The sequence below is a fragment of the Ursus americanus genome, chromosome X (genome assembly GCF_024610735.1).
Source record: "Ursus americanus isolate L20-20 chromosome X, mUrsAme1.1.p, whole genome shotgun sequence".
Taxonomy (NCBI): Eukaryota; Metazoa; Chordata; class Mammalia; order Carnivora; family Ursidae; genus Ursus; species Ursus americanus.
In genome coordinates this window covers 90,061,620-90,084,189 of record NC_142164.1, presented here as the reverse complement: position 1 = coordinate 90,084,189, position 22,570 = coordinate 90,061,620, and the positions used below count along the sequence as shown (strand labels likewise).

The 22,570-nt window shown below is 45.6% G+C and overlaps 1 protein-coding gene and 1 long non-coding RNA gene across 3 annotated transcripts; both read left to right on the top strand.

Moving 5' to 3' along the window:
• The first annotated feature begins 636 nt into the window (after positions 1-636).
• MID1IP1 (MID1 interacting protein 1) lies at positions 637-2,933 on the top strand. Of its 2 annotated transcripts, none has more exons than XM_045791624.2 (2): positions 637-900; positions 1,165-2,933. In XM_045791624.2, exon 2 carries the CDS (start codon positions 1,405-1,407, stop codon positions 1,954-1,956), a length of 552 nt encoding a protein of 183 aa, XP_045647580.1. In that variant the 5' UTR covers positions 637-900; positions 1,165-1,404; the 3' UTR covers positions 1,957-2,933. The 2 variants fall into 2 exon arrangements, with proteins under 2 accessions (XP_045647580.1, XP_045647581.1); XM_045791625.2 differs by having other exon boundaries at positions 637-928.
• A 4,617-nt stretch (positions 2,934-7,550) lies between these two features.
• On the top strand, positions 7,551-22,234 carry LOC148106980 (uncharacterized). The gene is made up of 4 exons (XR_015723262.1): positions 7,551-7,633; positions 7,830-7,909; positions 11,069-11,230; positions 17,428-22,234. It is a non-coding gene; the product is annotated as an uncharacterized LOC148106980 (long non-coding RNA).
• Positions 22,235-22,570: the final 336 nt, after the last annotated feature.

Genomic DNA, 22,570 nt, shown 5'->3' with positions numbered 1-22,570 from the left:
TTGGGAGAACATGCAGATCGGATGGTGGGTTGCTCTTCACCCCTGGCAGCAGCTGTTACAGAAAAGATTGGGAAAAACTCGGCCTGGACGGAGGCGAAAGGCTCTGAGGCTCCCCTCCCCCAGCCGCTGGCCAAGGCCAGGGCCATGGCGGGAACACCACGCGTCCACGTGCACCAGGCATGCCCAGCCACCCTTCTTACATAAGAGCCCAGAGATGGAGTTGCGGCTGCTGCTGGTCCCTTTTCCCCGACGGCTAATAATAAACCAGGATCGTAGTTTCTGGGCCGCGGATACTGTCAATTCAGGGTTGGGGGCTCAGTTTGCAACCAGGGTGCATTTCGGTCACCCCACTCCGGGAGCGTGTGCCAGGTCCACCCAGACCAGCACGCCAGCCCGCCCTGTGGCCGGTGGGGACGCCGGCATCTTTACCCGCTCAGTGTCTGGCCCTCCCCCAACTGGCCTGCTCTGCTCTCGGGGCTGGCGGGGTGCGGCTGCTCCATCCCTCCTCTGCCCTGCCCTGCCCGGCCCGGCCCGGCCTGGCCCTGGCGCCCTCCCTCCGCCCGGGTATCAGGCGAGAGGCGGAGCTGGCCCGGCGCGCCCCGCCCCCGCTGTAGAAGAGGCCAGGAGAGTGTTACTCGCGGTCATCCCGGCCCGCGCCTTTTATCTTGGCGCTGCCGGGGAGGCGGGAGGAGGAGACACCGGGGGTGGCCCTTGAGCGCCGGCGACACCTTTCCGGGGCTCTATAAATTGAGCACCTGGGATGGGTAGGGGGCCGACGCCACCACAGCCGCCCGCAGTCACAGTCCAGCCACTGACCGCATAGCGCCCGCAGGCAGCCGCCGCCAACAGCGGGAACGCTGAGCTACCCTGCAGCAAGGGGACCTCGAGGCGCAGCAGGAGGTGGGTGCCCCCGCCCCATCTCTGCCCGGTCAGCGTGGGTGCTGGGACTCAGGCGTTTCCGAGGGAGACGGGGGTGGGGAGCACCCCTTCCTTCTCTCCGCGGCCTCGGCGGGCGAAGAGGTGGGGCTGCGGGGGGAGCGCCCGGTCGCGGGAGCCCGCGGGGCGCTGTCCCGGGCGAGCCGGCACCGGGGAGGGCGCTGTGCGCGGGCGGGGCCGCCGGGCACCCTCGCTGGGTGAGTAATCTCTTTCGTTCCCGTCCCCCAGCCAGGCCAGGGCTCGACCCGCGGACCACGCGCCGCCATCGCGAGCTTCCGGGCGCCCAGGCTCCGAGCGGCTGCGCGTCCCGCAAGGCCCGGCTGAGAGCGAGACGAGAGTTGGAGAGGGCGGAGCGGCAGCCGGGAATCCCAGCGCACCGGCTCTAGCCAGGCCCCCGGCGCGGCCCGTCGCCCCCGCCGGCCACCCCGTGCCCCTGCGTCCCTGTGCCCCGGCACCCGCGGGTCCACCATGATGCAGATCTGCGACACCTACAACCAGAAGCACTCGCTCTTTAACGCCATGAACCGCTTCATCGGCGCGGTGAACAACATGGACCAGACGGTGATGGTGCCCAGCCTGCTGCGCGACGTGCCCCTGGCAGAGCCCGGGCTGGACAACGACGTCGGCGTGGAGGTGGGAGGCAGTGGCGGCTGCCTGGAGGAGCGCACGTCCCCGGCCCCCGGCCCGGGCAGCTCCAATGGCAGCTTTTTCGCGCCCTCCCGGGACATGTACAGCCACTACGTGCTGCTCAAGTCCATCCGCAACGACATCGAGTGGGGGGTCCTGCACCAGCCGCCGCCGCCGGCGGGGAGCGAGGAGGGCAACGCCTGGAAGTCCAAGGACATCCTGGTGGACCTGAGCCACCTAGAGGGCGCGGAAGCCGGCGAGGAGGACCTGGAACAGCAGTTCCACTACCACCTGCGCGGGCTGCACACTGTGCTCTCCAAACTCACGCGTAAAGCCAACATCCTCACCAACAGATACAAGCAGGAGATCGGCTTCAGCAATTGGGGCCACTGAGGCGGGACGCCCGTGGCTGCCCAGCACCCTTCCTGGCCCCATCTCTCACCCTCTTTCCCTCAAAGCTATTTTCTTTCTGGCTGTAGGGCGCGATGGGCGATGGGTGGACTGCAAAGTTGCGGGGGCTGCGTACGTGCAGGGGGCGCGGCGGGGCTGCCTGGAGGAAGGGGCCTCTTTGCCAAGAGGAGAGGAAAGTGGTGGCGGGAGTTAGGGTTGGGGCTCCCTCCCCCTCTCCTGCAGTGGGTGGGGGGCCTGTGTTCTACATTGGTGGGAATGGAACTGGGCTGACGCCCTGCATTCAGCCTGTGCCTTTCTTGGAGTTTCTTTTCTGTTCTTTCTGGAGGAGATGAGTCGAGAAGGGGCCATGCCGGGGTGCGGCGCTGGGTTGCCACACTTGGGAGCGGCGCCTGCCCGGAGCCGGGCGCTGGGGAAGGCGGGGCGCGCAGCCTCCTACCGCCCTGCCATTGGGCTGGTGGAGGCCGCAGCGTTGCTAGGATTGCATCAGTTTTCCTGTTTGCACTATTTCTTTTTGTAGCAGTGGCCCTGTCTTAAAGTATTTCCAATCTCCTTGCTCTGAAACTTCGTCGATTCCATTGTGATAAGCGCACAAACAGCACTGTCTGTCGGTAACCGGTACTACGAGATTAATGATTTTCTGTTACACTGTATAGTTGTCCTGTGGCACCCCTACCCCAACCCTTTCACGCCCTCCCCGCCCCCAACCCAGTGTGTGGAAGCTGGCACCGTGCCAGCTCGTACGAAGCTTGCCACTCAGCCAGTGAAAATAATAATGTTATTATGAGAAAGTGGACTTATCCGAAATGGAACCAACTGACATTCTATCCGTGGTGTACATAGAATGATGAAGGGTTCCACTGTTGTCATATGTCTTAAATTTATTTAAAACTTTTTTTAATCCAGATGTAGACTATATTCTAAAATAAAAAAAGCAAATGTGTTAACGAAACTCAACAAAAGTTTGTTGCTTTTTAATCTGTCCATGAGTGGCCTAGCTAAGTGAAATAAAAATAAATTCAATTGCCTTTTTTTTTTTTTTAGCAAAAGAAAATGTTATTTCCTCTCTGGTATTTCAAAGTGGTGGATAATCATCTCCGTGAGGATCCAGTTTTGTTTGGGATGTAGCTACCACCGAGATTCACTACCAAGCTTTTTATTTTTAAGTCAGTACCCGATAGGCCCACACACCTCAACAAAAACTCATAGATACCCAAAGTGATCTGGGAGGGTACATCTATTTTTCAACCTCCTTGGCCGGCTTTTCACATTGCTTGATTAACATTTTGAACTTCTTAAGAAGCCCAAGCACAAACTGAAGTGGGTTTTTGTTTTTTTTTTGTTTTTTTGAGGCAGAAAAAACCCATTTAAGAGGCAGAAATTTCACTTGGCTACTGAGAAGTGAGAAAAATCAGAAAAGAAACACCAGCTAATACTCATGCACACATCTCGCGGGTCTTTACTTACAAGACTTTCAGGTGGATCTTAGGAGATACTGAAATGTGTTATAAAGTGTGCCGGGCCTCTTCCACTCGTTCCCAGGGAAGTGCTAAGTTTTGTTAAGCAGTGCCCTGCAATCCTTCCAGTGAGCGGGCATGTAGCGGTGGCATGCAATGGTGGATGGCCGATCAGAGCCAAGCTGCAGCAGGGCCCTTGGGAACACTTCTTAGATGCCATTATGATGCTTTCCTGGGAGGGTGCTCCGCGTTTTCTTCCTCTCATTATTTGTTTAGGGGGAAGTAGTGTTGGATCAACTTCAGTTTTTAATCTTCAAATCATGACACATTTCTAAGCTCCTAGAGCTTGAATTTAAAATACACATAATTTTGTAGTCCAATAAATAAATAAATAAAAAGCAAAACTTTTTTTTGTGGTGTGGGCAGCTCAAGTCTATTATCAGCTTTTAGCAGCAGTGAAAAAATGGGGAAGTGTCAAGACTGGGGTGCCTGCCTTTGCCAGAGAAAGTTAATCATTAATATATAAAGATAAGGGGAACAGCACCGAAAGTAAGGTACACAGCCTCTTGCTTTGTATTTCCTTTAAAATATCAAAGTGCAAACAACAAAGAAGGGAAACTGCAGAAGCCACAAGGTGGAAAGAAACACCAAGACTCTGGAGCCAGAAAGTGCTGTGTTCAAATCCTCCTGTTACGACTTATTAACTAGGAGTATTCAACCATCCACGCTTGTTGCCACATTTGAAATGAGGCATAATCATAACTACAAGGCTTTCTTCGTGGAGTTGAAGTCAAGATTACATGAGCTGACATATATAGAATGTCTGACACTTCGAGGTTTCTTCAGGCACTCCTAAAAAGGGGCCTTACGGGTTTCTCTCTTGCTCTTAATGTTGGTTCATGTCTCCATTGACCCCCTTGCCTCTCTCCAGGAATGTATGAAGCATGGAATGCATAATTTCAGTTACATCCTTGAAACAGCAGCTCGACTATTTCCTTTCTCAAAGCCTCGAGGGAGAACCTGAACTCAAAGCAAAAAGTCAGAGTTTGGGCAGATAATTTGCAGGAATTTTAGGAGATGCCAACTAGTTGCCAGTTGTTTTCAGGGTGTTCTCCTGGTATATAGAATACAGATAGTAAAACCTAAACCGTACATAGCTATCAATTTTAACTGCATTTTGGAAAACATTACTTCACGTAAGGGTATTTTTATACGTAAATAGTGCTTCTGACCTAGGAGTAATAACCAGCACTGGATTGGATTTTTTTTATGAACCAGTGAGGTTTCCCAGCCCCAAAAGTACTAGCCCACGCACGGAGAGTAACTACTGTTTTATTCAAGATCAGTTTATGAGACCAAACAAGGTCAAATCATGAAAACTTTAAACATGTGGATGCCTGGATTGGTCTCTTAAAACTCATCATTAGTCTTTGTAAAATTTCAAGCTTTAAAATAAAATTTCAAACTTTACGTAGTTTCTGATTGAGGCTACACGGCTTTAACTAGTGAGATAATTTAAACTTAAACTTATTTATTTTTTCTTTTAAGGTCGGGTCCGATTTTTTTTTTTTTTCCAGTAACTCAGGGAAATGTGAAGGTTGTTCTTGAGTTCCTCTAAACACTTCATCACATCTCCGGTTAGTTCATGTGGAACTGTGGACCTTCCAGACTCGCCCGGTCAAACTCCTCATGCTATTTACAATTTGGCTTAAAATCGGAGAGGAAGGGATGAGTGACTTTATTTTCAGAAGGTGTTTCCTGAGGAAGCTCAAAGTACTCGATAGATTTTAAAGTTGCAAAGACTGCGTGGTACCTCCCTCAGAGAGCTCTTGGTTGTCGCAAAGTGCTCATGGGTGCCCAACGGTGCCCATCTCTGTGGTGGTTTGGGACCAAAGGGCAGAACGGAACCGCTAGAATGGAATTGATTACCCTCCAGATATTTACATTTGATGCGATTTTCTACATCAAAACTGCACACCAAAGCCTTTCAGAAGGCCCGCTTTTGCCTCGTAAAAACAGTTTTCTGCTTTGCTCACATGGGGTTTTTCATGTTGTACATTTACACAGTGTTCCTTAGTGGTCTGGCCTCATTTACTCTTTCTCTGAACCTGAACTCAATTGTTAGAAAACAGCTGGGACCATTATTGTTTGGACCAACTTGAAAACTAGCCCACTGTTAACAATTTTTGAAAAAATGAAAGTTATTGTCGTTTGGGTATGCCCCATACATTCCCCTTATTTGTAGTTGCCAAACAAAATTCATCGGGGCAATCTTGTCTCCCACCTCCCCCCTTCTCCCCTTAGTCTCTGGTTCTCCTTGCAAATTGGACACAGTTCTGGTGAACCGAGGTTTCAAATCTTACAGAGTATACCTTTTTTTAAAAGGTAACTATCTTTTTATGGGATGTCTAGTAGTACATTGATACCAATCATTACATCCTTGTTTGATTTATTTGAAAGAGTTTTAAATGAAATAATGACAGAGGAGATGTTTTCTCTAAAATTTTAGAGGCGAATTTTACCCCCAACAGATAAAAAAAAATCTGGACAGGAAGCTCATGAAAACTTTAAACATGTGGACTATTGGATTGGTCTCTTAAAATTAATTATTAGTCTTTTTAAAACTTCAAGCTTTAAAATAAAATAAAATAAATTTTCAAGCTTTACAAAGTTTCTGATCAAGGTAAATTGCTTTAATTAGTGAGATAACGTAAACTTAAAGTTATTTATTTTTTCTTTTAAGGTCGGGTCAGATTTTTTTTTCCAGTAACTCAGGGAAATTGTGAAGGTTGTTCTTGAGTTCCTCTAAACACTTTATTACATCTCCAGTTAGTTCATTTGGAACTGTGTAGAATTTCCTGGTAAGTGGTGGAAATAAGGGTAGTCTATTACCAATAACCATTTCCATATCTGGAAGCCAATACCATCCTTTGCCTCATGCAACGAGGGTTCCTTTCATGGATCCCCCACTTTTGATGGCCCTCATGATTCCTGTAAGGCCTGTGACTCCCCCCGGGGCAAGTAGTCATCAGAGCCAAGGGAATGCCCAGAGCTTGTGCCCCTACTTGTAGACCATACTTGGGTACCTGGATCTCTAGAGTTCCTTATCCAAATGGCCCTGACCCCCGTCCAGGGACTTCATAGACATTGGCCCTGGGTTTATGCTCCCGGTGATGGACATGCTTGGATGATGGACAGGGCTTGGATGCAAACTGGGTTGTCGGAAGGATGGAACTAGGGGAGGAAGATAAGGGGATGGAGTGGAGACAGGAGGCTCCCCCCTGGGTTTCAGGATGGACAAAGGGTTTGAAAGCCTGCGCAGAAAGGAAATAAGAGGTGGAAGCAGTTCAAGCCTTAAGATCTCTTCCAGCATTGGCAAGTGAGAGTTCTAGCCTTTTCCTTTGTGCTTCCCACATTCCTCAAGAGCCTCCCTGCTCCACTGAAAGAATGTTATTTAATTAATGAAAGGTTGGTTAAGAAGAAGGAAAACCACATCTGTACACAGAGCTGTTCCAGCTGCTTGCCATTCAGGGCTTGAATGGAGGTGATTATAGCAAATACCCAAACGGATACGCCTTCCGTAAAACCACGCAGATTTCGCCTCCTCGAATTTTCTTTCATCTGTTTTTTGTTGTTGTTGTTGTTGTTAATTACTGAGTTGGCTGTTTTCTTGTTAGCCTCAAAAGTCTTGGTCAAGTTAAAGCACAAAACTAATAGTTGTGTGCATCTGTCTAAACAAGGCCTGGTAAAACCACAACCGTCTCATCAGTCCTTCCTGTTTTGGCCTTCTCTATATTAAGAGGAACGTTTTTGTTTTGTTTGGTTTTGTTTTTTATTTGTATCCTCCCATAATTTTTCTTCTATTTTATAGCTTCTTTGTCAATAACCCCAAAATGGTAAGAATTTTGATTGGGGAAAGTTTTTATCATTTAGTTGAGACCGGGGTTATTGAAGGTAACTTTCTGACCTTGAGCTGTTAGAGAAAGTGCTTTCCAACACAGTAGATAAGACTGAGAAAATACTAGCAAAACACAGAGCCCAGTTCTTTATTTTAGCTAAGTAAACAACGTTGGGGGTGGAGCGTTTTCGAGACTCTTCTTTTACTTTTGAATACCAGTCTTACTCGTGTTGATATGTGCACTTTTATCAACGAGCATTCAGTTAACAGGATGAAACCGAACATGATTCATTTGATGTTTTCAAAGGTAGGAACTAACTTTGTAGTTTTTTTTTCCCTTTTGAATACCATACTGCTGAGGTAAAGAATGTTGTAGCTTGTGGGTGAGCTCAATAGGGCCAATTAAAACCTGACTACTCTTCCACCATGTTGAAATACCTGACAGAACTTGCTGTGTCCTTGGATAATGGCTTTCTTCTTCTTCTTCTTCTTCTTCTGAGCAGACATCTAATTGAGGAGATTTCCTGTTTGGTAGGCAAGCGAAGATGAAAACGAAAGTACCACGTTGTTGGTTCTGACCAAGGTATTTAAAATTTTCCAGTTTTTCTCAATGTGATGTTAATTTGAAGCCCTGCTATTTTGTTAATGAAACGTGTGCGTTGTGCAAGAACGCTTCTGTGTACCATAGCAGCCAAACTATGTGCAGAATGCGAGGACTGTAGTTAGTGTTTTGGTCATTCAAAACAAGGTGTAGTATTCTGTGACCTCTAATTGACATTGCACCTTGTAACTCGTCAGTGCTTTGAGGGTATAATTTAGCTTCTGTTGTGATAAGTACTTGCTGACAGTTCCTTCATAGCTTAAATATTTAGAGGGAAAGTGCCAGAAATTTAGATGTTTCACCCAAGTGTTGGGGGCTGGGAGAAATCTCGACACCCGCAGCCCTTTCCAACCAGTGGGTTTGAGAACAGAGGGAAAGGCCTACGCCCTGGAGCCAGTTTAGCCTCAAGGAGAAAAAGGGAGGTGCCTGTTGAATTTCGTCTTTCTGAATTTACCAGATGTCACCCCTGGGTCAGTGTGATAAGGGCCGTGATGGGGAAAGGCAAGTGTGTTTAGGGACACTCCCACCCATTGGAAACCTGAGGAGTGGGGAGGTAATCTTCTGATAGCGGGTTGGTACCTTTTTCTCTGACAAAAGAGGTAGCAGATGCTAGGTTGTAGCATATGAAATCATCATTTCTGTCTGTTCAAAACAGTTGAGTGGACCCCGATTCCAGCCATGGGCTGCCCCTCCTCCGTGCATGGGCCACAGTCCCTCCCTATGACCTTATGAAACTGTTGTTTGCCAACTCAGGGTTGGCCTGATTTCAGTCCAGAAGGAGTGGGGGACCAAAAAAGAGGCCAAGAGGGGCATTATGGGTTTTTTAAGATTTTATTTATTTATTTGAGAGAGAGAGAGAATGCAAGCGGGGGGTGGGGCAGGGAGGGAGAGGGAGAAGCAGACTCCCCACTGAGCAGGGAACTGGATGTGGGGCTTGATCCCAGGACCCTGGACCAAAGGCAGACACTTAACCGACTGAGCCACCCAGGTGGCCCCAGGGCGGGGGGCCATTATGTAAGGGGGACAAATTGAATAAAAGGAAAAGGAGACTTTAAATGAAGAGAAGAAATGGAAATGTGGCAGAGAAGCTGTGGCAAACCGCACTTTTTAACAAAGGGTGCCAAGTTATTTCTGGCCCTAAATAGTCTCCCAACTGCCTTGCCCCCTTCCAACGATTGGTAGAATCTCCCTGTCCTCGCCCTGAATTTAGGTGGGGCTTTGTGGCTGCCTGGATAAAATATACGTGGCCGTCACTTCCAAGGCCAGGCCACAAAGGGTGACACATCCTCCTCGTGTGTGAGATACATGGCTGTCTCTGGAGGTGCTCGCCCTCGGAACCTGGCTGCAATGTTTTGAGGAAGCCCAGGTCACACAAAAAGGTCACATGCAGGTGTCCCGGCTGATGGCCTCAGCGAGGTCACTGCCCACAGCCAGCATCTCACTGCCAACCCTATGAGTGAGCCTTCAACTGAGTCTAGCCCCCAGCCGTGGAGCTGCTGTGGAGTGGCCAAGTGGAGCAGAGATGAGCTGTCCGCATCGAGCCCTGTCCAAATTTCAGACTTGCATGCAAAATATTTTCACTCTTTGAAGCCACTAAGTGGTGTGTTACCCAACAATGGATAATCAGAACAGAGACCTTTATCCAGATTTCAGGAGATTGTAGAACTAACTAAAAGCACTTGAGAGTAGAATGTAGGGACGCCTGGGTGGCTCAGTTGGTTAGGCGTCTGCCTTCAGCTCAGGTCATGATCCCAGGGTCCTGGGATCGAATCCCACACCAGGGTCCCTGCTCGGTGGGGAGTCTGCTTCTCCCTCTCCCTCTACTCCTCCCCCCTCTGCTTGTTCTCCCTCTCTCTCTCAAATAAAATCTTTAAAAAAGAAAGTAGAATGTAATTCTATAGGACAGGGTCCATTTTACCACATATGCCTCTGTAACAGCTTCTAATATACCTGGAACCTTTGGAAACATTCCTCCGATGGCTGGTACGGAGAAGAGAAAGATTCGAAGTAACATTTTATAGTTAAAGCTCAGCTTGGTAGGCAGAGTCATGGTCCCCCAAAGATGGTTGTGTCCTAATCATCCAAACATGTGACTATATCTCCTTCCAGGGCAAGGGGTAATGAAGGTTGCAGCAGGAACGAAGGCTGCTAATCACCTGACCTTCAGATGGAGAAATTATCCTGGAATATGTAGAGGGCCCCATGTAATCACAAGGGTCTTTACAAATGGCAGTAGGAGGCCGAGTCAGAGTCAGAGTCAGAGTGACACAGCATGAGGAAGTCGCGATTTGCCCTTGCTGGCTTTGAAGATGGAGAAAGGGGTCATGAGCCATAAAGCAGAGGCAGCTTCTAGAAGCTGGAAAAGGCAAGGAAACAGATTGTCCCCAGAGCCTCCAGAAAGCACGCAGCCCTGCCAACACCTTGATTTTATCCCAGCGAGACCTGTTTTAGACTTCTGATTTCCAGAACTAGAAGATTATAATTTTGCATTGTTTTTAAGCCACCGAGTTCGTGGGAATTTGTTCCAGAAGCAATAGGAAACGGAAACACCCGGCCTCTAGCATGTGGCCAGAAAACAAAAAGGTTAAACTCTTGACACTTAATCCATTCACTGCCTTGGGCTGGCTGGAATATAGAATTTCGAGCACAACAACTTGTTGAGAACAGTATTGAAAGGTTCTTTTCGCCTTCTTTTGTGAAAGAGACTTTATTTTTCTTTTCAGCTCTAATCTTGGTGACAGTAGCGCTGCATAAACAGACACGAGTCGCGGCGCTGCCACGGGGAACTTAAAGGGCTTACTTCGAATCTAGCAGCCTTCTTTATTACGTATTTTGTGGCTAAGATCTGGGGCTCCCACTCTCTTTATTTTTATTTGTTCAATCCTCACTTCTTTCCCTTCTGCAACTATTTTGTGACACTTAGTTGTAGCATTCATTTCTGCAGCCCCACACCTCATCATTAGTTCTGGGTTTTTTTATTGAGATATAATTACATGCAATAAAACGTACAGTACCTAGTTTGAGTTTTGACAAACGCACACACCCGTGTAACTGATACCTCAGTAAAGGTACACAGAGTTCCCATCACCCTACAAAGTTCCCTCATGTTCCTTTCTGATCCTCCCCTCCCCCACAACGCAGGCAACCACTCTCTTGAGTTCTATCCTCATCTACCATTTGGCCTGCTCTTGAACTTCCTAACAATGGAATCATGCAATGTCATCTGATTGGTGCTCTTTGGGGTCTGGCTTCTTCCATTCAACGTAATATTTCTGAGATTCACCCACACTCCTGCAGGAGTTGGTAAGTGCTTCCTTCCTTTTTTTTTTTCTTTTTTTACCTTTTCATTTTTTTATTTTTATTTTTATTTTTTACTTTTCTTTAAATGTTTTTTTATTATATTGTGTTAGTCACCATACAGTACATCCCTGGTTTCTGACGTAAAGTTCGATGATTCATTAGTTGCGTATAACACCCAGTGCACCATGCAATACGTGCCCTCCTTACTACCCATCACCAGTCTATCCCATTCCCCCACCCCCTTCCCTCTGAGGCCCTCAGTTTATTTCTCAGAGTCCACAGTCTCTCGTGCTTCATTCCCCCTTCTGATTACCCCCCTTTCTTTATCCCTTTCTTCCCCTACCGATCATTCTAGTTCTTATGTTCCATAGATGAGAGAAATCATATGATAGTTGTCTTTCTCTGCTTGACTTATTTCACTTAGCATTATCTCCTCCAGTGCCGTCCATGTTGCAGCAAATGTTGAGAACTCGTTCTTTCTGGTAGCTGAGTAATATTCCATTGTATATATGGACCACAACTTCTTAATCCAGTCATCTGTTGAAGGGCATCTCGGCTCCTTCCACGATTTAGCTATTGTGGACAAAGCTGCTATGAACATTGGGGTGCATATGGCCCTTCTCTTCACTACGTCTGTATCTTTGGGGTAAACACCCAGTAGTGCAATGGCTGGGTCATAGGGTAGCTCAATTTTTAAGTTTTTAAGGGACCTCCACACTGTTTTCCAGAGTGGCTGTACCAACTTGCATTCCCACCAACAATGTAGGAGGGATCCCCTTTCTCCACATCCTCTCCAACAATTGTTGTTTCTTGCCTTGTCAGTTTTTGCCTTCCTTTTTATGGCTGAACAGTGTTCCATCTTATAAATGTCCACACTCTGCTTACCTCTTTTCCTGTTAATGGACATTTAGCTTGTTTGCATTGTTTAATTTATTTCTTTTAGCTTTTAGTAATAAAGTTATGAGGAACTTTCTAGTTGAAGCCTTTTGTTTTTGATAAATACATAGGAATGGCATTGCTAGTTCATAAGAGAGGTATATGTTTAACTTTACTAGAGACTGCCAAGGAGTTTTCCACCGTGGATATACCGTTTACCCCCTCACCAGCACTTAATGAGAGTTCCCGGTGTGCAGTCCCTTTTGATTAACGCCGTCTTCACCACTGGCACCTAGTCCTCCCAGTTCCCATTGAATGGTGACGAGGTAGTGCTGGGGTAGATAATGAAAGATTTCCCATGGAGAGGAGCATAATACATGTTGTCTTGGTGAACATGAGGTTCATAGCAAGAGAGGTGGTTGTGGCTAGGTGAGGCCAAAGGAGAGGTGGCACCCAGGGGTGAAAGAAAACTAGGATTCAGAGTCACAGAATCTGGATTTCGCCCCAGTTCCACTGGTTCATTCTCTGTTTCCTGGGGGGAGTTAGTTGGCTTCTTGGAGTCTTTTCTCTTTTGCAAAATGAGGGATACTACCTCACTGGATTAAAAGTAATCGCGATGAACCACTGTTCGGCACACACTCAGTGCATGCTTCCTTCTTCCTTTGAAAAAGGAAGTCGTTACTACTGTGACTGGTGCCAACCTCATGCACGATCTCATTTTTTTCCTCACAAGGGCCCTTTGAAGTAGGTATTTATATTATTCTCATTTTACAGAAGCATAGATTTGTCTCAAAGACTGCTTGCTGTCTCCTAATATCTGTTCTCTCCTTGTTCCCCCAATTTTAGCTGGGAACTTGGTTACCCTAAATAAAGCTATAATTCTCCACTTCCCTTGCAGCTAGAGGTGACCATGTGATAGAGTTCGAGCCAATGAGCTGAAAGCGTAAGTTTCACACATGACTTCCAGGAGGTGTCATTAAAGGATGGGAGAGTACCTTTGTTCCTTTCTTCTTGTTGTGAAATGGAGCAACACCGGCTGGCTGGAGCTCCAGCAGCCATATTGGATAATGAGGTGGCAGCACTGTGTTTAGAGCAGCAGGACAGGGGGGAACGGACCTGGGTTTCTGCTCATCATGGATAGCCTACCTCTGAACTTTGATCTCAAAAGCCAGAAATAAAGTGCTATCTTGTTTAAGTCACTGCCATTTCTGTTGCTCATGGCCAAATCTAATCCTATCTAATACTGAAACCAGGGTTCGAAGAATTTGTTATAAGGGAAGCGAAGTCTTCAAGATATGACAATGATTAAACCATACCTTGTAACGATCTTGAAGTGTTTGCTAGTTGCTAATTAAATATGTTGGCCAGGGAAAGGATAAAAAGGAAACCCTTGAGGAAGGAGATTCTTTTCTTTTACCTGATTTGTTCTTTAAGGCTTTATAAAGCAATGCAACCACATTCTAGACTATTCCGACTATTTAATCTGTGCATTTTCCAGGCTTCTTTTTCTTTTGTTTCCTTTTTTCTTCCTTCATTGACTTCATTGCTTATTAGTATATGCACTGACGAGAATTCACACTAGAAGCTTTAGATTCTTGTTAATAACTCGCATAAAGACTTTGAAAGAGCATAAACTCAACCTTAAAGCAATCATTCCTGAATTGGGGCAGACAGACAGGGAGTGAGAAGGCGGATAAAGGAACTGGAATGTTTCTCACCCTCCCACCCCTCCCCAGTGTGGTGTTGGAAGGCAGAATAAACAGGAAGTGGGGTGTGGGGGGAGGAGTCGCCGGGAGAGAGACTCCAAAACATTGTGCACCTGCTCCGCACAAGCTCAGAAGGAACAAAGTTCTAAAACAAAAGGCCCAATCTCTCCCTTTCTCCCCCCTTCCTTCTCTCTCTCCTTCCCTCTGGGTTAAGGTGCACTGGAATCAAGGGCAAGGGCTCAGATGCGGCTCCAGGAATTTCCGGTCTAACAGGAAAGACCAAACGTAGTAAACAATCCAGCAACACCGAGAGAGAATGGAGTTAAGCAGGGCTCTGGGAACATGCAGGAGGAAGTGTACGAGGAAGCGATGCTTCATTCCGTAAATATTTATTGGGCACCTACTGTGTGCCGGACGGTGTGCTATATGCTAAGTGATGGTAGGGAACATTCCACAGTCCCTGCCATCAAACAGACAAACAGGCAATTACCCCATGGCTTAATAAGTGTGATGATAGGAGGGCGCAGGGCACTATGCTAGCTCAGAAGAGGCTCTTATCCAGGCCTGGGGTTGAGGACCAGTCCCTTGGCCAAAGCGGCCTCTACAAGGAGATCCGATGAAACAGCGTGGATTCGCCAGGGAAAAATGCGGTTCGGATGGATTCTCCGGGGCTATGTCTGAGAGCTTAGGAGCAGGGATGGGTGGAGGGTGAGAAGTGAGGGTGATAGAGAAGCAGAAGCAATATTACCAAGAGATCTGCCTCCTGATAACGACGCACGGAGAAGGACACATGGCTTCTGCTATCATCTTGTCCAACATACGCGAAGCACATCCAGCCCTGAGGAAACCCCAGGCAAATCCGAACTGAGGGGCGTTTTACAAAACAGCTGGTCTATACCGGTGTCAAGGTCGTAAAAGGCAAAGACGGAGGAACTGCTCCACAATAAAAGAGATTGAAGGAACAGAATAACTGAATGCCGCATATGATCCGGGACTAGCTCTTGGCCCGGTAATGCCGACAACAACTGTATCTACAACTGTATCTCTTTTGCTATAAAGGACATCATTTGTTCAATTGGGAAAGTTTAAATCAAGTCTATATATTGTATTGGAGTCATGTTAATTTTCTGGTTCTGATTATTGTATTGCAGTCATATGTTGTTATTCTTATTCCTAGGAAGATATACCCTGAAGCTTTTAGGGGGAGAGGGGCATTGTGTTTCCAATTTATTCTCAAATGATTCAGAAAAGAGAGTGAGAGAGAGAAGTAAAATGGGATATCTGGGTAAGGGGCATATGGAAAGCTTTTCAACTAGTCTTGCAACCTTTCTGTAAGTTAGAAATTATTTCGAAACGAAGAGTTAAACGAAACCCCCACACTTTTTTAAAAAAAGATTTTATTTATATATTTGTCAGACAGAGAGAGCGAGCACAAGCAGCGGGAGTGGCAGGCAGAGGGAGAAGCAGGCTCCCCGCTGAGCAGGGAGCCTGATGCAGAACTCGATCCCAGGACCCTGGGATCATGACCTGAGCCGAAGGCAGACACTTAACCGACTGAGCCACCCAAGCGTCCCATGAACCCCCACACTTTAGCATTTGGACTTTATCTGAGGACGATAAGAGATGGTGAGCCACGGGAGGATTTTGTGCTTTCAGATGAAGCCTCAGGGTACAATCCAGTGAGTGGTTCAAGCTGGGGTTGATTCATGGCCATTTCAGAGTCTCTTGTAAGAATTCAGATGACTGCGGCGCCTGGGTGGCTCAGTGGTTAAGCATCCGCCTTTGACTCAGGTTGTGATCCCTGGTCCTGAGATCGACTCCCTGTGTCCGGCTCCCTGCTCAGCGGGGAGTCTGCTTCTCCCTCTGCCCGTCTCCCCTGCTCGTGCTCTCCTTCTCTCCCTCTCAACCATAAGTCAAATTAAAGAAAGAATTCAGATGACCGATGAGGGCAGCCTCCGGTAAAGCGATGGCAGTGGAGGACAGAAGTGGATAGATGAAGGAGATTATCTAGGAAGTGGAAAGCAGAGGGTGTGGTCGCGTGGTTGGGAGGTTACGGAGAGGGAGGAGTCAAGGATGCCCTTTGGGATGACGTGGTTCCGCATTGAATTTGTAAGATAAGCACGAGAGGCAAAGGAGTAGATTGTAGGAGGAAGAATGGTTTTCGTTTTAGAGCTCAACTACGAAGCCGGCTCTAGCTACATACAGCCTTTCCCTGCTAAGCGGATGGGAACTCCATCCCTCCAGCTGCTCAAGCCCAAACCTTTGGAGGTCCTCTTGACTCTTCTCTTCTCTCATATGTCATATCCAGTTTGTCAGGAAGTCTGGTTGGCTCTGTCTTCGTAAAATACCAACTACCTGACCGCTTCTCACCACCTCTACTGACACTGTGCTGGTTCCAGCCACTGTGATATCCCATGTGGATTAGTTCATAGCTCCTTGACGGGTTTCCCTGCATCTATCCTTCCTCCCTCTACAGTAGCCGGGTGGATGTGATTGAAACAGCTCCTATAATGTCACTCTTCTGATCCAAACATCACAAGGACTCCTAATAACGCTCAGCGTAAAAGCCACTGTCTTTCCAAAGGCATTCACGACCCTGCGCAGAATGGCCTCTAGTACTGCTCTGACCTTATCTCACCCTCTTCCCCTCGTGCACTCTGCTCCAGTCACGCCAGCCACTTCGATTCTCCATCAGCTTGCAAGACATGCTCCAGCCACGGGCCCCTCCCTCTTGCTGTCCTCTCTTCTGGAATGCTCTCTCCCCAGATACTAATAATGTAAGAGAAATTTCTGAAATGGCAAGGACTTAAATAAGAGAGTCATTTCTGTCTCTTGCATAAAGGAACTATGAAGGTGAGGTGTTCGGCGATGTTCTTGTGACCCCATTGGAGGGGTTCTGCTGGGCCTGGGTGTGAAATGTCTCTTTCGAGTTTCTCATATTTCCCATTTTCATTTTTATTTCAGCATAGGACACTGGTCATGGTTTTTAGCCACACGCTATTATTTAGAGTGACTTGTACAAAGAACCCCAAGTGTGAGTGTAACTTTGCTGCAGAGACAGGACGTACTCAAAATGACAATAAATTACAGTAATATATTTTCTGAGGTGTAAACTTCTTTGTGAAAGGAAAGCATATATAAATTTATCTTTTTTTAAAAGATTTTATTTATTTATTTGACAGAGATAGTGACAGCCAGCGAGAGAGGGAACACAAGCAGGGGGAGTGGGAGAGGAAGAAGCAGGCTCATAGCGGAGGAGCCTGATGTGGGGCTCGATCCCATAACGCCGGGATCACTCCCTGAGCTGAACGCAGACGCTTAACGACTGCGCCACCCAGGCACCCCAAATTTATCTGTTTTAACAAACCAGCAGGATTAAAAAAAAATTTAACGCCAGGAGGTCATTTCCCAGAATTTGACATATTCACAAAATACCTTTTAAAAGTCAAGGTAGGCAAAATATACATATTAAAATATCTCCCGTAGAGAAAAGACCGTTAGGGATATGCAGTATTCTCTGACACTGCTTGTCCCTGCATGAGCGACAGGAGGAAATGGATTTTTTATGATATTTTTTTAAAATGATTGACTTGTTTCTTTTTTTCTTTTTTTTTTAAGTGTACATAAAACCCCGCGCTCAAACCCAAGGCAGAGCTGACAGCCGAAGGATGAGGCATAACACTGTGACGTGGTGGCTGATGTGGGAAGACCCCATGTGCCCTGGGTGACACGGCCTGCGGCACTGCAGGGGTGGGGGGGGAGCCCCGGCTTACGCCAACTCCTGAATTACCAAGAAATCCTGTTCTAACTTCCTACAAACAAAAGTTCCTTTGGGGGGAGGTGTGGTGTGGGTGAGTGGCTTCCTATTTGTTCCAGGGGTCTTGGCTAAGCAGGAGGCCCCCCTCCCCGGGTTTGCTCTGCTTGGAAACCTAGGGTGCAATAATCAAACCAGAGCCAACCCAAATGATTTCTTCTAACATTTCCAGCTCACATCAAGATTCCCCGCGCCAATACCTATTTGGGGGAACGACTGGGGAAAGGATCGGGATCTTTTAGGTGCAGAACACTGGAAAATAGGGATTGTTCCAAACTTTTCAGCCAGCAGTGATACGGACATTTCGCAAAACACTTAAAGGCGTGTTGCATACTAACAAAAGAGGAAGGTAGAGGGTGGGGGCTTGGATACTTCGCAGTAGAGAAATGGAACCAAGGAAGGCGAGACAGCATGACCAGCGTGGAAAGCACCCCTGATGTTGGCAAAGAGGCCATGAGAGTCAAGCCTGCTGCTGGGGGGAGGGTGGGAGTCCACACGCAAGGTCAGAGCCAAGGTCTTTGTGAAGAGAGGTCAGCAGGAGTTAATCTCAACATTTTTCCTCTCAGAGGAAAACCGGCCTCTAAGAAAGGTAGAAATAAACACCTCAGTATCTGTGTTTTGTAAGATCAAACGCATCCCCACCTCAGTAAGCTAATTCGTCCTCCGGAGATGTGTTTGTAAATCCGTAGAGCAGCCTACTTCTCCAACATGATGCCTGCTAGGAGTTCTAGCCTTTTCTTCATAAAGGTCAATTTCTTACTGATGATTCTTCTCTCATGGAAACGCACCATTGTCTGAAGTGGGTTACGGAGATCTGATGATCATTCCGAGATAAACTAATTGTCTACATTTGTTGGTTTAAACATTTTGCCAAAAGAAACCATTTCTTCTTTCCATGGAGAGAATACTCCTATCTAAAAAAAATAAGTTCTTATTTATGTTGGAAATTCCCTTTTCAAGGCGAGCCCGTGACTGCGCACTCACGGAGCCGTGTCCTGACAGTTCCTAGCACTGGGAACATCAGAAAGAAGCCCTGTGGGTGAGTTTTTTTCTTGACTCAGGTGATAATGGTACGTTTATATCAGTGGCGGGGCAATTTATTAATTTTGGTCGTCTTAACAATACAATTATCTGTGCTCAGTCTGAACATTATGATTTTCAAAATACGGTTCATTCACAAATGCTTACAGCTATTATATTTGAATTCTTTTCAACGTGAAAGGCCAGTGTCTTTTGTTTTTAAATCATGCAAATTTACATGCAGAAAAATAGCCACCATGATATTCAAATCTGACATTTTAATCACCTACGTCAAAGAAAGTCAAGGTTCCATTTTCTCGGGCAAATACAGCTTGCAGACCTTATTCTTTCCTTGCATTTGTCCCTAGGGTGTATTAGGGGTCTTAACAAAAGTGTCACACCAAGAGAGCTGCTGGAGCTCATACTATCAGGCTGACATCAGAAAGGTCCCCTCCTGATGGTCCCCCCCCCCCCCGCCCCCGCTGAAAAGCAGATGATTTTATAGCCTTATGGACACTCACCTGAATAAGGGTTGTAGCTTACTGAGGGATAGCGTGGGAAGAGACATACAAAATACAGAAAACCAGATGTAAAAAGAGTAATGTGATGCATGGAGAAGTTGCCAAAATGGTAATCCTGAGACTATGAAAAGGAAGCACCCAAGAGATGACCTTATTTGTCCCTTTGGCACAGAAGTGAAATGCCCTGCGAGGAGCCTGTTCTGACTACAGTTGTACTTCATGCTTCTCATGATACTTACAGATTACGGTGGCGTCTCTGCCCTTCAAAGTTAACTCTGTTTGTACATAATGTTTTTCCCAAAGCAATTTCTTTCCATTTAAATAACCCAGGCTGCCTTTTAAAAGTCTTGCATGAGAATTAACTTACATATGATCCTTAACCATTCAGTAAACATTAAAGTGTCCTATGAATGCTTAATCTTGCAACAGGGGGACATAAATCTACCTGAAAATAAAGATGTAAAAGGCAATGCTAAAGTTCCATCAGATTGTAACTAAAAAAAAATTAATGAAGACATTGTAGTATTATAATTCTTGTAAGGTGAGTAGTAACTCCGTATAAGACTTTAACAAATGCTTCTAGTCTAATGCTCCCTCCACCCCGATTGCTTTGAAGTGCGTGAAAACACTCTGATGAAGCAGTTGCTTATACAAATATCTGTGGTCTGTTATTTATGTGTGCATGGAAAACCAGACAATGGAATTCATGAAAGGTTAGAGCTGAAATGAACCTTCGAAATCTATCTAGTATATTTCCCATTCACTCGTCTGTGACACAGACAAGATTCGAATTTAGGTCTCTCTACTTCTGCATCGTTGTTCCGTTCATTACAGAGTTCTTTATTGTTCCTCTTTAAATTTTGTAATTTTTGAGAAAATTAATCATTTTACTAATGCTCTTTTAAAATTTTTCTTTGGATACAAGAGATATCTAAAATTTGGGAGATATCACTTACCAGCTCTGATGGGAGAGTATGGGAAAGGATCATTTCATAACGCATATTATAAATCATTTTTAAGCCTAAGAAATAGCTCTCTGTGCCTCAAATTCAGGATGCTTATTAGCAAAGTAAGTCTTTACTTTGAACTGTGAAAAGATTTCATTTATGAATTCTGTAAACTTTGTCTTCTGTGATGGTCACGTTGAGTCCCTGTTTAAATCAAAGATTAAATCCCCAAACTCACCGTAGGAAAATAAATATCCCAAGTTTTGGTCGTACAACTTTAAGGAAAATCTAAAGTCCTTTTTTGTTGTTGTCTCATTCAGATCATAATAAATATTTCATTCCCAATCTAATGGATTTGGCTTGGAGGTACCTTACATAGCCATATTGCGATGTTAGGGTTTGGTTTGTTTTAAAAATTTATAGCAATTCCAAGCAGAAGTTAGATCTGTTCTCACAACTGCCAATACCGCAGGCCATTTTCTATAAACATCTTCTTAAAAAAAAAATCAAACACGCATTACCCAAAGAACCAGAGACACAGCTGTTTCTGGTTCTGATCTTAAGAGACAACTTTTGCTTGGCAAGTGCAAGTGAGAAGGGGATTGATGACGTCTGATCACCTATTCCAAGGAATTCAGCCTGGGGATGGAAAAAATGGAAGAGGATGTCTCTGACATCACTTACTTATTTTAATTCAAAACTTATTTCTGAGCGGAGATGAGAAGGCAGAAGTAGTGAGAGAATCCATATAGTTCAAAAGGAGATGAAGAACCATTTATTTTGTCTTTCTTTTTTAACGATATAAGCCCTTTGAGTTAAATGGATACTTACCATATGACCTAGCAATTCCATTCTTCAGTATTCGTCCAAGAGAACTAAAAACATATGTTCACACAAAGACTTCTGCACAGTTTTCTTTTTACTCTTGAAACCCCCATACTGGAACCGATCCAAATGCCCGTTGATAAAGTATACAATGGAAGCCCATTCAGTGAAAAGGAACAAACTACTGATATGCAAGACCACATAGATGAATCTCAACATTCTGCTGCATGGAAGAAGCCAGAGACAGAGGAGAAATAAAGTCCTATTCCATCTATATGAAGTTCCAAAAGAAACAAAACTACTCTACTGATGGAGAAAAACATCAGAATAGTTGTTTCTAGGGACAGGTAGTGGGATATTGACTGCGAAGGAGCCCAAGAGACTTTTGGGGTGCCGCAGTGTCTTCATCGGGGACAGTGGTTATATGAGTGTATATCAGGGTTTCTCAACCTTGTTGCTACTGACAGTTTGGGCTGATAATTCTCTCTTGAGGAGGGCTATGTTATGCATTGTAAGATATTTAGCAGTGTCCCTGGCCTTCATCCATTAGATGCCAGGAACACCTCCCCTTAGTTCAGAAATGACAACCGAAAATGTCTCCAGACATTGCCAAACGTGTCCTGGGTGACAAAGTCACTCCTGTTTGAGAACCATTGGTGTGGATCATCAATCCTTATCAAGCTATACACTCAAAATGGGTACACTCATTTTATTGTATGTAAATTATACCTCGATAAAGTAAATAAAGATTAGCCCATTGGGGGACAAAAAAAGAGCAACTTGACAGTGGAGAAACTTGACAAGCACTACCTCAACCAGGTGATCAAGGTCAACATCAACAGTGATAAGTCATGCTGACAGTACGTACCCTGGATAGGATGTGATGAGAATTGCACTTCACCTCTGTGGTCTTCCTCCCACAAACACATAACCCTCGTCTAATCATAAGGAAGACATCAGATAAATTCCAGTAGCGGGGCAATCTCTAAAGTACCTGACCAGTACTCCTCAACACTACCCAAAACAAGAGAAGTCTGAGAAGCTATCACAGCCCAAAGGAACCTAAGGAGAGGCAGGACAACTAATGTCGTGTGCAGTTCTGGATGGGAAACTGCAATGGAGAAAGGACAGCAGGGAAAAAGGAAAACCGAATGAAGTTGGGACTTTATTTCATAAGAATAATATATTAATGTTTGGTTCACTAATGGTGACAAGTGTCCCACACTAATGTAAGGTGCTAATAACCAGGGAATCTGTGTGTGAGGTGTATGGGAACGGTCTACCATCTCTGTAGTTTTTTCTAGAAACCAAATGCTTTTCTAAAATAAAACGTTTATTAAAAAAGGAAGCCCTTTTTGTATTGACACTGAAATTATAGAGCACCCAGAAATCTGACTTATGTCTTTTACTGTTCATCACATTGTTCTTATTTGTTGCCAAAGACTTCTTACTGTCATTGTCAGCTACCTAGAGACCTCTGGTCTTCTAAATGACCTTCAAATCTGCTCAGGACGTGTTGGGGCTAAATAAGATTTAATTAAATTTGGTAAACATTTTTTGAGCACTTACTATATGCCACACATTGAACTGCTTACTGGGGACATGAAGATGGATGAGATCTCATCTCCGTTCTC

What these genes read in the sequence shown, in the direction of transcription:
- MID1IP1 (XM_045791624.2), top strand. Translation starts at nt 1,405, where the DNA reads ATGATGCAGATCTGCGACACCTACAACCAGAAGCACTCGCTCTTTAAC.